At 43.0% G+C, this 12889-nt stretch overlaps 1 protein-coding gene across 1 annotated transcript in view; it reads right to left on the bottom strand.

The window, feature by feature from the left end:
- Positions 1-1601: 1601 nt before the first annotated feature.
- LOC101352927 (POM121-like protein 2) overlaps positions 1602-12889 on the bottom strand; it is a 50547-nt gene continuing 39259 nt past the window's right edge. Inside the window, 1 exon segment of the mRNA XM_023741385.1 lies at positions 1602-2168. Coding sequence (XP_023597153.1) covers positions 1602-2168 — 567 coding nt within the window.

Here is a 12889-nt window from a genome sequence, read left to right as displayed (position 1 = left end):
TCTCACTTACAGTCCTAGACAGGCATGGGTGATTGGTGTAGGCACAGGCATCTGGCTGCAGCAGGGGGACACACTGAGCAAGGCAGGGGGGATGACTGCTGCCACCAAGTATCCAGGAGGAAGGGGTGTCCCTGTTCCCTAGAGCACGTAGGTAGGTGGGTTTTACCCCTGGACTATGAGCACTTAATGCTGTTGGCTGTAAGGACTGGGGGGCACCTCTTATTCATGGGGCCCTCTCGCAGGTGGCTAGGTGGTGTTGGTGGAGCCACCAGTCCTCAGGCCCCTGATGTGGGTAGGTGAAAACCCTGCTTAATGGGCAGAGCAGTGTCAAATGTCACGAACCTGCCACTTGAAGTTAGAGTTGTGGTATATACCCTGTTGTACCGTGGTAATGAGGGCCTACGCTGTTGAGATGGGCCCACACAAGTCTATGCAGGGTGTAAGGTGCTCAGAGTCCGTGGATTCCTTATGCCTGTGCCTAGGCGAAGGAGGTGTGCCTACCCTAGGTTCCTGGCTTAGGGGAGCTGGCAGTTTATTTTTTCCGGTTTGTTAATTTTGTTCACTCTCCAAGGCAAGGAGAATGGCTCATGGCATTTGACGGATCCTACTTCCCGCCCAGGGGACTGGGCAATTGCTGAAGCTGGTCCGGGGCACAGTGCAGGGCAGGGAGCTGGGAGGTAAATGGGAGAGAGGTTTTTCCCTAAGGGAGGTGTTTTTGATCCCCGCGGTAAGCTGTAGCAAGTACTTATCTCTCCTGGAGGGCTGCTTCTCACTGGTTCTGGGTGGCCTTGTAGAGTCTCTGGTGCTGGGTCTCTCCCTCTGGTTAAAACGGGCCTCCCAAGCCTGGCCGCTTGCCTGCCTCACACCGCTCACCCCTGAGCTGATCAGCCCTGAAGGGCTCAGGCTCTCACAGGGTCAGGTCTGGCAACTCCTTGCTGCTTCCAAACCAGCTCTCTCTCCCCTTGCCACTTCAGTCTGGTTCCTCAACTCTGCCTTTGATGTTCGGGGTCCCAGAAGGCCATATATAATGGAATCGCTTGTTTTTTTTGGGTCTTTGTTGTAAGACGGTCCACCGGGAGCGTCTGACTACTGCGCCAAAAAAAAAAAGAAATAATTTTAGAAAAGATTACTAAAACAACTCCTTCTAATAACAATAAAATCATGGATTGAATGTGGCTTTTTCAAGAAAGGCTATATAAAGGTCATCAAAAAAGCCATCTTGTCCAAAAGCGGATCCAGACGTTCACGTTTTTCCTCTCCTCCGGACACTCAGACCCCTCTGGGCTGAGTGGGGACCGTGGAGTGGAGATCGAAAGATGGCTTGAGCTTGGGACTGAGCCACGTGCCTGCGGAGGGCTTTGATTCTGGGTGGTAGACGTGATATCCAGTCCTCCCCCTTCCAAGCCTCCTAGGCCCGGCCAGGTAGAGATCGCCCCTGCACCCCTACGTGCGAAGGACAGGAGGCCTACCTGGATTTGAGCTCTGGGAGGCCTTGATGGGTCCAGGAGGTGGCTGCTTCCGGAGCCGGTCCTCTTGGCGGATGACTGGCATCTACTGGCGGCTTTAAGGGCTGCAGAAACGAGAGGAACCAGGATCCCCAATCAGCAAACCTCGTCTCCAATCCCCAAGCCCTCCCGCGCCACGACTGCTAGTCTGGGCTTCCCAGGTCCACTGTCCCGGTTTCCAGTCCTGCGCCCCCGTAAGCGCCGCTCCCACTCCTTTAGTGACTGGGATCGCGCTCCCCACCTGGACTCCCAAGGGGATGCGAGCAGACAGATCCTCTCCAGGGCCCTGGGTCTGGCCGCCCGAGACCGAAGGTAGCTGGAGCCTGATCCCAGCTCTTCGAGACTCGGTGGACCCCGGCCATATGGTCCCCGACAGTCGCAGCGGACGCCCGGGCCAGGGGCCGCGAGCTTCCTCTCTGACGCTCTCCCTGCGCTGCGCGGTGCAGCCGGCAGCAGAGAGAGCAGAGGCTCCGCTTTGGCCCCAAAGAAGCAGAGCGCCCTGCGCGGGCTATCGAAGGCCCGCGTGTCCCCCGATACCGCAGCCTGGAGGGTGCCGAGAGCTCCGAGATCCTCGCGCTTTCGTCGTGCCTGGATCCCAACGGTCACGGAAACACCGCGTTTAGCCTCCGGAGACAGACGTTGGAAGCCTCGGGAGCTGAAACCCTACTCGAAGTTACCGACACTGCTTCATCGCTCCTTACGGGCAGTTACCTGGGCAAGCCGGGATTCCAAGCTTTGGAATGCCCTCTCCACCTTCTCAGGGATCTGTTGGGAGAGGACTTTTTAAATCATCAGCCCCTTCATTTTCCACTGGTACAAAATCAAAAACCCCAAAGAGTTGGGAGCAAGGGCATTCCTGAAGACATCATGCCCACAAGAAATAGCCTGTGTTTCCCGTCACTCTCACCCTGATTTGGACCTCAATATTGCTGTGAAGAGCCTCAGTCTCTTCAAATATCTAAACAAACTTACCCTAGATCTAAAGCTGGGGCTTTAGATGTTCACCCCGTGGATCCTTGAAGAAGGTCTCCACCAAGGCATCTAGTGGGGATAGCAGAATGAGGGTAGGTGAAACCAAACCTGTTGAACTTGAATGGAAACTTACCTTCCACACCCTGACCACTCCTTTCTATGTCACGTGTGACTCACTCAGGACACTGTTCCCTGGGAACAGACATACCAGGAAGGTAGCAAGTACTGCCCATGCATCTTTAGGAGGAAGAATGGATTCTCCCTAAATCTTAGCTTTCTTTTATCTAGCTCTAAGAAGTGGTTCCCTTTCTCTGGTCTCCTACAGATCCTTATTATTCATTTCTTTCTGTTTTGTTCTCAGTGGGTTCTTGGAGAAGTTTTTGATGTAATTTGACCTTGAATCCAGCTTTACCTTGGGGATCATTGGTTAACCCTTGAGGACACCTGTCTGTGCTGCTTTTGCTGTACCACTTCCTCCCCACTTAGCCTTTTCCCCAGAGAAATGATGTTCCAGCTCCATCCTTCTTTCTGTAAAATTACCCTCTAAAAGCTTGTTGAGTCTGGATTCAGTCTGTTGAACCCCAGAGTTCACTCCTCATTCCAGTAAAGGAAAGCTCTTGGAGAGTTTCCTTCCAGTATTGGAGCAGGCAGTTTGGCCTTTCCTTCTTGTCTCTTCTTTATTTGTCAACTGCCCCATTTGGTTGGTATATATATATGTATATATATATATACACATAGCAAGAGATTTGTTCATTTCACTTTGTCTGACACTAATGTGTAGTTTGTGCTTTCAATTGAGTTTGGAAGAGGAATGACTTGTAGGAATGGTGCTATGTTGGTAGAACCAGATATAACGGTGTAAAGGTTTCTGGGGCCTGGATAATTGGATGAAGCAAGCAGCATCACTTACTGGGTACAAGTGCTGACTTCTGAACTTATAACGGTATTTTTACTTTAAGGGATGGCATTTCGGGAATTAGCGTTAGGAGAGGTGAGGACAGGGTGATGTAATCTCTCACACAATAGGACATGATCTCTCTAATAAAAACTAAAAATGCTAAATTAGGGTACCAAACCTTAAATTTTATTTTTTCTTTTAATTTAAAACCCAACCCACTGCCCTCAAGTCGATTCCAACTCATAGCAACCCTATTAATTTGGACGTCATAAAATCACCCCTTCACACTCACTCCTCTCCCAGAGAGGACAGGAAGCCTTTTGGGCCTGAGAACAAAGGAAGAAAGATGGGAACAGCAAGTGCCTAAGCAGACTACTGCTCTGTAACCAATGGTAAGTCTACGACTAGGCTGTTACATACTCCTTAGCACGTCTAACATCTTGATGGTTAAAAAAAAAAAAAAAAAAAAAAGGCAAGAATAAGTCCCTGAGTACATTTATCTCCTATTTTATGGATACCTTAGAGGAGGTCTAATAGGAAAAATAAGCAATCTTAAATCGGTTGATAGAATAAAAAGAAATCGTTGAAATAAATCTAAGATACAGGAATTGCTGTTAAATTCATATCAATATAGAAGCAGAAAAATGTTAAGAAACTTGCCTAAGGCCACCCAGCTAGTAAAGAAGACAGATTCAGGAGTTAAAACTGAATGATTCCAGAGTCTATGATCATTTCTCCCTCACTATGTATAGCAAATTACCAAAATTAGAATTTTAACCCAGGTCTACCCATTGCCATCGAGTCAATGCCAACTCATAGTGACCCTATAGAACACAGTAGAACCGCCCCATAGAGTTTCCAAGGAGCGGCTAGTGGATTGGAACTGCCGACCTTTTGGTTAGCAGCCAAATGCTTAACCACTGCACCACCAGGGCTCCATCTGACTCTAAATATCCATGCTTGTTTCGCTATATGTAGGTTGTCAAAAATTCAACTTTTTAAGGCATCCCATAACTAAAAATTGCCATTTAAAGATGAGGGAAAGTATTATGCGTTGTCTGCTGGTCTTTGTATGATTGTTTAACATTTGTCTTGTTGCTATTAGGTGCCGTCGAGGGAGCTCCAACCCATAGTGACCCCATGCACAACAGAACAAAACACTGCCCACTCCCGGGCTATCCTCACAATTGTTGCCATGCTTGAGCCCATTGTTGCAGCCACTGCGTCAATCCATCTAGTTGAAGGTCTTCCTCTTTTTTGCTAGTGATGACTATATACACTATACTGTGCTAGGCACTGGAATTCAGAGCTGAAGGACCACTATGAAGATTATGATATAGTAGGGAGATTGGTAAATCAATGATTCCAACAGAAGGGACAAGTGCTAAGAGTATGGGAGCAGGACGGAGGGACATCTATCTAAGACTGAAACTTGAAATTTGAACTCTGCCTTTATGTGTCAGAACTAGGCACCAAAAGGAGAAGAGCATTGCAGACCAAGGACAAAACATATACACAAGCAAGTAAGGAAGATAAAACAGGATCTACTGGAACAATTTGCAAGGAGGCATGGCTGAAGATGAGGCTGGAGGGCTAAGCAGGGGGAGATCATGGATATGCTTATAAACCATATACTGTAGACTGGATAGAAACCCTGATGGCATAGTGGTTAAGAGTTCGGCTGCTAATCAAAAGATCAGCAGTTTGAATTCACCAGCTACTCCTCAGAAACTCTACGGGGGCAGCTCTACTCTGGCCTATAGGGCCACTATGAGTTGGAATTGACTCCACAGCAAGGGGTTATGGTTTAATAGACTGGACAGTGTCTTAAATACAGTGGAAAGCCATGGAAAGATTTTAAGCAGAAAAGACAAATTTATGCTTGGGTTTTAGATTGCTTTGGCTGTCATGTGAGGAAAGAATCAAACGAGGACAGACTATCCTGTTGCTGTCAAGTCAATTCCAACTCATGGTGACCCCATGTGTTACAGAGTATAACTGCTTCATAGGGTTTTCTTGGCTGTAATCTCTTTATGCAAGTAGATCAGCAGGGCTTTTTTCTGCAGCACCACTAGGTGGGTTCAAACTACCAACCTTTAGGTTAGTAGTTGAGCACAAACTGTTTGCGCCATCCAGGGAACCGAGGACAGATTAGAGGCTTGGAAATGTTTGGATAATTCAGTGGCAACAGCAGCAAACATTAAAGATGCGGGTTGGAACCAGGTAGTTCACAGCCATTGTTAACTAGGTAGTTAAAAGTGGGCATGGGGAAGCAGTAGGGAGAGAAGAGATTATGAACAGGACTTGGTGAGAGATTGCAGAGGGAATTTTCAGGGTGAGAGTAAGAGGGAGTTGAGGGACATTGACATAATTTTGGCAGAAAATTAATACACTGAATTTTGTATGGGTTGAGTGTGAAATGACTGTGGTGCAAGGAAATATTCAATAGGCTGTTCAATCATTCATTTGTTCTCTCAAAAAAATACTGAATACCTGAGACATTCTAGGCACTCTTCTAGTGTTTGGGATATATCAGTGACAGACAAAATTCCTGCTGTGTGGTGCTTATATTCTAGTGGGGCAGGGGGATAGAAAATAAACAATAAAAATAATAGAAAACAAATGCTATGTAAAGGAGATTATAAATTACATAGCAGAAATATAGACAGAACAGGATAGATTAAGATTGGACTACAGTTTCATTGTAGGTTTTATGAGAAGTTGACATCTGAGCAAAGACTGGAATTCAGGGACAAACTTGGCCATGCCAATGTATGAGGGAAGAGTATTCTAGGCAAAGGGAGTAGATGGTCCAAGGCCCCAAGAAGCAGTGGAGCCAGTGGAGGCTTTGAGTCAGAGGAGTGACATGATCTGATTCATATTTAACAAGATCATTCTGGCTGCTGGTTGAGGAGCAAGACAGGAAGCAGAGAGACTGGGGAGGAGGATGCTGCAGGAATCCATGTAAAACATAATGGTGGCCCAGACTAGGGTGATTACCGTGGCAGAGGTTGAATGTTATATATAATTTGAAGGATTTGCTTTGAGGTAAAGAGAGGAATCCCGGATAAAGCAAGGTTTCTGGTTTCAGCAACTGATGAATGGAATGTGTGGTCAGGACTCAAGAAAAGATTGAGCATCATCAACATGCGTCAGCATATTGGTATCTTGGAAAGAGATAAGATCCCTTAGGGTAAAGATATGTAATAGCAAAGCAAGAAGGCTGAATAAATCTTTTTAGATTAGCAAGAAGTTAGCAGGCTCAACAAATGAGGTCAGTCTAAGCAGCTAAAAACTAGAAAAAATAATATTGCTTCATCTCATACAATTAACAAAAATTCCAGATGGGATTAAAGATCCTAACAGTAAGAAAAAAAAAGTATAAAACAGAATAAAATATAGACTATGTTTAGGACAAGGAATGCCTTCTTACACCCAAAAATAAAATAAACCTGACTACATCAAAATTAAGAGTCTTCGTAGTAAAAATACCATACACAAAGTTAAACACAGTTGTAAAACTGGGAGAAATATTTGCAGCAGACAAACAATATCCACAATATATAAAGACTGTCACTATACCAAAAAGAAAAAAGCAAACAATTCAATAGAAAAATAGGAACATAAATATAAAATTCAGAAAAGAGGCAATGCTCAACAAAAATATAAAGATTTCTAAACTAGTGATTAATTAATGCAAATTTAAAATATGGTACCACTTTAAGTAAAAGTTTGACAATACAGAAAGCCGGCAAATATCTGAGGGAAAGGTCATTTAAATATACAGAAGATGGAACTGTACATTGATCTCATAATCAGTTGATTGAAATGAAGACCATAACTTATCTGCCTTGTGCCAGAAAAAGAACGTATTTCTCTGAAGGAGATGGTCCACATGGAGCCAACCAAATCAAACTAAAACAAACATAAAACCACCACCAAAACCATCAACACCATTAAAACAAACAGGAGCTCCAGTAGCAAGCTCTATCAGGCTTTGTCCAGTACTGTGCTGGAGAAGAAGCAGGTCTGAGTCTGGGAAGAGCAGTATTAGTCACTAGTGATACATACAGTGTTGTGGGGCAGGAACACATTGCCATTTCCGTTAAAGTTTGGATGAGTTCTTCCTTAAGATTCTTCTCCTTCATGGCTCCAATAGTAGGCTTAACAAGCAACCTTCTCTTTCCTAATTAGATTGTTTTGGCACCTTAAAACTTGAACATAGGGGAGTGCAATGGATCCAGTTAGTTATTTCAACGGAGAAGTATAGCCCCTATTAACGCTTAAAAGTATGTATCAAAAGAGCGTTTCATGGTTTGTTTTATTATGAGTTGTCCCTCACAGCCTTATCGACTTCTCTAAGAGCCTCATCATCTTCCGTAAAAAAAAAAAATCTTCATTTCTGGACCTGCAAGTCAGATTACGACCTACAGAGGTAAGTGCCACATCTCATGTAGCCTGGTTGTGTTAGTTTTCTATTGCTGCATTACAAGTTATCACAAACATAGCAGCTTAAAACAACACACATTGCCTCAGTTTCTGTGAGTCAAGAGTTGGAGCACAACTTAGCTAGATTCTCAGGCTAGGATCTCACAAAGCTGCAATCAAAGTATCGGTTGGGGCTATAGTCTCATCTGAGGCTTGACTAGGGAAGGAAATACTTTCCAAACACACCTAGGTTGTTAGTAGAATTCAGTTCCTTGTTGCTGTAGGACTGAGATCTTCAGTTTCTTGCTGACTATGGTGGAAGCCACCCATAGTTCTTTGCCATGTGGGCCTCCCAATAAAGGCAGCTCACAAGTGTCACCTTGTTTCTTCAAAGCCAGCAAAGAAGGGAGGGAGAGAGACAAAAAGACTCCAGCAAGAAGGATGTTATGTAACTTAATCACATAATCACATACATCTTGTTGCTTTTGCCATATTCCATTCATTAGAAGCAAATCACAGGTTCTTCGCACACTAGAGGGGAGGAGATCATGCAAGGGCATGAATACTAGTAGGCAGGGATCGTGGGGACCATAGTAAGAGTCTGTTTACCACACTGGTTTATCTGGTCAGCCCATCTCTACCTATGACACTTGTGTGTCATGTCTTATCGTGTCAACATGAGTGAAAATGAAAAAAGTGCTGGACTGGGAGTGGATGGGCAGTGTCCTCTCAACAGGAGGCATTCAGAAAAGAGCTACTGAAATAAAAAATAATTTTAGTTTACAAAGGGGATATTTTATATATGTGTATATGTATGTACATATATATCTTAATATGTTATTTTTATTTAACATTATACTTATGAACATTTTCCCACAGCAACAAATATAATTTTAGAAGTTGTATCTATTCCATCTGAATGGAGGGCGCTTATGGACCATAAGCTTCACATTTGTTCTGTGCCCACAATAGTAAACAAATTAAGCTCTCAAACATTTGCTACATTAAATTGAAGATCACAGTTTACTTGTATATTCCTACATTTTGGAGTTTTGCCTTGTCTTTGGCTGGGTTCTCTAGACAAGCAAAACAAGTGAAGGGTGTATGTATGTGTGTGTATATATATATATATATATATATATATACACACACACACACGCACACAGAGAGACAGAGATTTATATCAAGGAAATGACTCACATGGTTGTAGAGACTGGAAAGTCCCAAGTCCGTGGGTCAGGCTGGAGGCTTCTCCTGACTCACATAGCTGCGGGGACTGACAAACCCATGATTGGCAAGTAAGACAGCAAGCCTTTGGCTCACAGGCTGCAGAGACCAGTGAATCCCAAAACTAGCAGATAAGCTGCTAGCCCAAGTCCCAAGAACTGGAGGCCAGATGCAGGATCCAGAGCAAGCAAAAGCCCAGGAGCCTTGCCAGAAAGTCCACATACATTGGATGCAGGCCACACCCCCAAGGAAACTCCCTTTCAACTGATGTGCTGCTCATAGTACATCTCATCATGGAGGTGATTATACTACATCAGATCTCATTATGGAGGTGATTACATCGTTATGTAGCTGCCAAATAACATCATAACTGCCAAACCACTGAGAATTATGGCTCAGCCAAATTGACACACAACCTAAACCATTACATGCATTTTTCCAAATATTTTCACTTAATAATACTGAAAGGAACATCTCTGTATAAATCTTTACATCTACATTTGTGACTATTTCCTTATAAGTGGGATCATTGGGTAAATACGAAGGAGCACCTTTAGACTCTTGTTGTATGTTACCACATTTCTCTCCAAATTGTTGGCCCACATGTCCCCTCCCAGGGTTGGCCCTCGTGCCCCCTCCTTCGAGGAGCAAATGAAATGAAATGAAATGTCCTTGACCAATAAAATATCTTGTTTTTTCCTTTTGCCTGGGAAGCTCATCTTCTTTTGCACATGTTCTATGGGATTGTCTGTTTTTTTTCTTATTGATTAATAGAAGTTGTGCTTTTTTCCCCCCTCATCATGAATCCTTTGTATTTTTAGCATCTTCTCCCACTTGGAAACTTACATTTCACCCTATTAATGGATGATCAGAAGTTCTTCATTTCTTTGTAACTTCTTATTGAAGTATAATATATACATACAGAGAAGTACACCTAACATCAGGGTGTACCTCCCTGAATTTTCCCACACTGAATGCATTCATGTGACCAGCACCCAAGGAATAAAATATTACTGCTATTGACTGCATTGTGTTCCCCAAAAAGTTATGTTGATGTTCTAACTCCGGTACCTGTAAATATGACCCTGTTTGGAAAGGGTCTTATTTTGTTATATTAATGAGGTCATGGTGGGTCCTAAACCTAATCACTTCTGAGTGGTATCTTTCAAACAGAGCAGAATAGACGCAGAGATATACAGACATGGAAGAAGTAAAACAGGACTCCAAGGAATGCCAAGAAATGCAAAAAAAAAAAAAAAAAAAAGACTCTCAGTGTTACCAATAAGAAAGGACTCTCACCTAAAGCCAATGCACTGATTTAAGCTTCCAGTTTCCACAACTGTGAGAAAATAAATACCTATTCTTTAAAGTCACCCCCTTGTGGTATTTTTTGTTACAGCAGCACTAGAAAACTAAGATAACCTAGATACCCCCCTGTGCTGCTCCCTTCTAATTGTTTCTTCCTGCTCCCAAATATAACCACTATGCTGACAACTAAGAGTAATTTTTCTTGTCATTTAAATTTATGCAAATAGATTCATACAGCTTGTATACTTTTGTGCTTGGCTTCTTGAGCTCAACATTTGGGATTTTTCCAGTTTTAGGTTATTGTAAATGTGCTACTTTGAACATTCTATGATATGTCTTTTGGAGAATATATGAACACATTTCTGTGAATAATATAACTAGAAGTGAAATTGCAGGGTCATAGGGTTTGCATATGTTTATTTAGTTAGATATTACCAAAGGGTTAGCCAAAGAGGTAGTATTTTGCACACCCTCCAGCAATGTATAAGAGTTCTTTTTTCTCCACATTCTTGTCAATGCTTGATATTTTCCGACTTTTTCAGTTCAGTTATTTTGATGGATATCATTGTGGTTTTGGTTTGCATTTCTCTGGTGACTAATAAAGTTGAGCATATGTTTATCGCCATGTGTATGCCCTATTTTATGCAGTGTTTTATTTTTCTACAGGGTTGTCTTTTCCTTCTTACTGATTTGAAAACATATTCTGGATGTAGGTTCTTTGCCAAATGTCTTAGTTATCTAGTGCTGCTAGATACAACAAGTGGATGGGTTTAACAAACAGAAATTTATTTTCTCACAGTCTAGTAGACTAAAAGACCAAATTTAGGGTGTCAGCTCCAGGACAAGGGTTTCTCTCTCTGTTGGCTCTGGAGAAAGTTCATTCTCATCAATCTTCCCCCGGACTAGGAGCTTCTCCGTGCAGGAACCTTTGGTCCAAAGGACTCCCTCTGCTCCCTGTGCTGCTTTCTTCATGGTAGGAGGCCCCCCTGTCTCTCTGCTTGATTCTTTCTTTTATATCTTAAAAGAGATTGGCTCAAGACACAATCCAGTCTTGTAGATTGAGTCCTGCCTCATTAACATAACTGGCACCTATCCCAACCTCATTAACATCGTAGAGGTGGGATTTACAACATATAGGAAAATCACATCAGATGACAAAATCGTGGACAATCACACAGTACTGGGAATCATGGCCTAGCCAAATTGATACACATATTTTGGGGGGACAGAATTCAATCCATGACACCAGATATATGTATTCTGAATATTTTCTCCCACTCTGTGGTTACTTTTTCATTTTTTAATGATGTCTCTTGATCAATGGAAGCTTTTAGCTTTAATATAGTCCAATTTATCACTGTTGTTATTGTTAGCTGCTGCTGAATTGGTTCCAACTGATAGCAACCCAATGTACAACAGAATGAAACACTACCTGGTCCTGTGTCAGTCTCTCAGTTGTTGCTGTGTTTGAGCCCATTGTTGAAGCCACAGTGTCAATCCACCTCATTGAGGGTCTTCCTCTTTTTTGCTGACCCTCCACTTTACCAAGCATGATACTCTTCTCCAGGGACTGGTCCCTCCTGATAACCTGTCCAAAGTGCGTAAGATGAAGTCTTGCCATCCTCACTTCTAAGGAGCACTGTAGTTATACTTCTTGTTCGTTCCTCTGGCAGTCCATGGTATATTCAATATTCTTTGACAATACCACTATTCAAAGGCATCAGTTCTTCTTTGGTCTTCCTTATTCCTTGTCCAGATGTTGCACACATATGAGGCAATTGAAAATACAATGGCCTGGGTCGGGCGTACCTTAGTCCTCAAAGTGGCATTTTTGCTTTTTAACACTTCAAAGAGGTCTTTTGCAGCAGATTTGCCCAATGCAACACATCCTTTGAGTTCTTGACTGCTGCTTCCATGGGCGTTGAATTTATCATTAGTTTCTTTATATTTTGCTGTATTTTGCAGAGCAGGGGTCCTCATTAAAAATCTTTGTCCATTGTAAGGTCACAAAAATATTAGTCTATATTTTCCTGTAAATGTTTTATCATTTTACTCTTCATGTCAAGATATGAAATCCAATTTGAATTAATTTTTGCGTGTAGTGTGAAGTAGGGGTACAGATACATGATTATTTACCACTTGCATAAACAGTTAACCAAGAATATTTTATTGGTGGTTGTATCTGAGAGGCAGAGCAAATGGTGGCCTGACATGAGCTGGTGCCTACGAGAAGACCCTATGTATGATGGTGTTGTGGCAAAGGAACACAGGGGGTAGGCAATTGTTGGAGTGAGGGAGGACGGCACATTGGGTGGAGGTATCTTTCCTCTGGGAAGAAAATGTATCCAGGATCCGGGAAGGCAGACAACTGGGTCTGTTCTTCTGGAAGAGGGGCCTAGAAAGGGTTTAGCAGCTCCAACCAATCAAGTGGAGGCTTATGAACATTTTCCCAAGATTAAAATGGATTGTAAAGCAAGAAGAAAAACAAGCAGTTTTAGAGCCTGACTGAAGACACTAAGATTCAGAGGGAGGCTGGGATTCTTAGAAACAG

The sequence above is a fragment of the Trichechus manatus genome, unplaced genomic scaffold (assembly GCF_000243295.1).
Source record: "Trichechus manatus latirostris isolate Lorelei unplaced genomic scaffold, TriManLat1.0 scaffold00180, whole genome shotgun sequence".
In the NCBI taxonomy this organism is placed as follows: Eukaryota; Metazoa; Chordata; class Mammalia; order Sirenia; family Trichechidae; genus Trichechus; species Trichechus manatus.
This window is presented reverse-complemented; position numbering and strand designations above follow the sequence as displayed.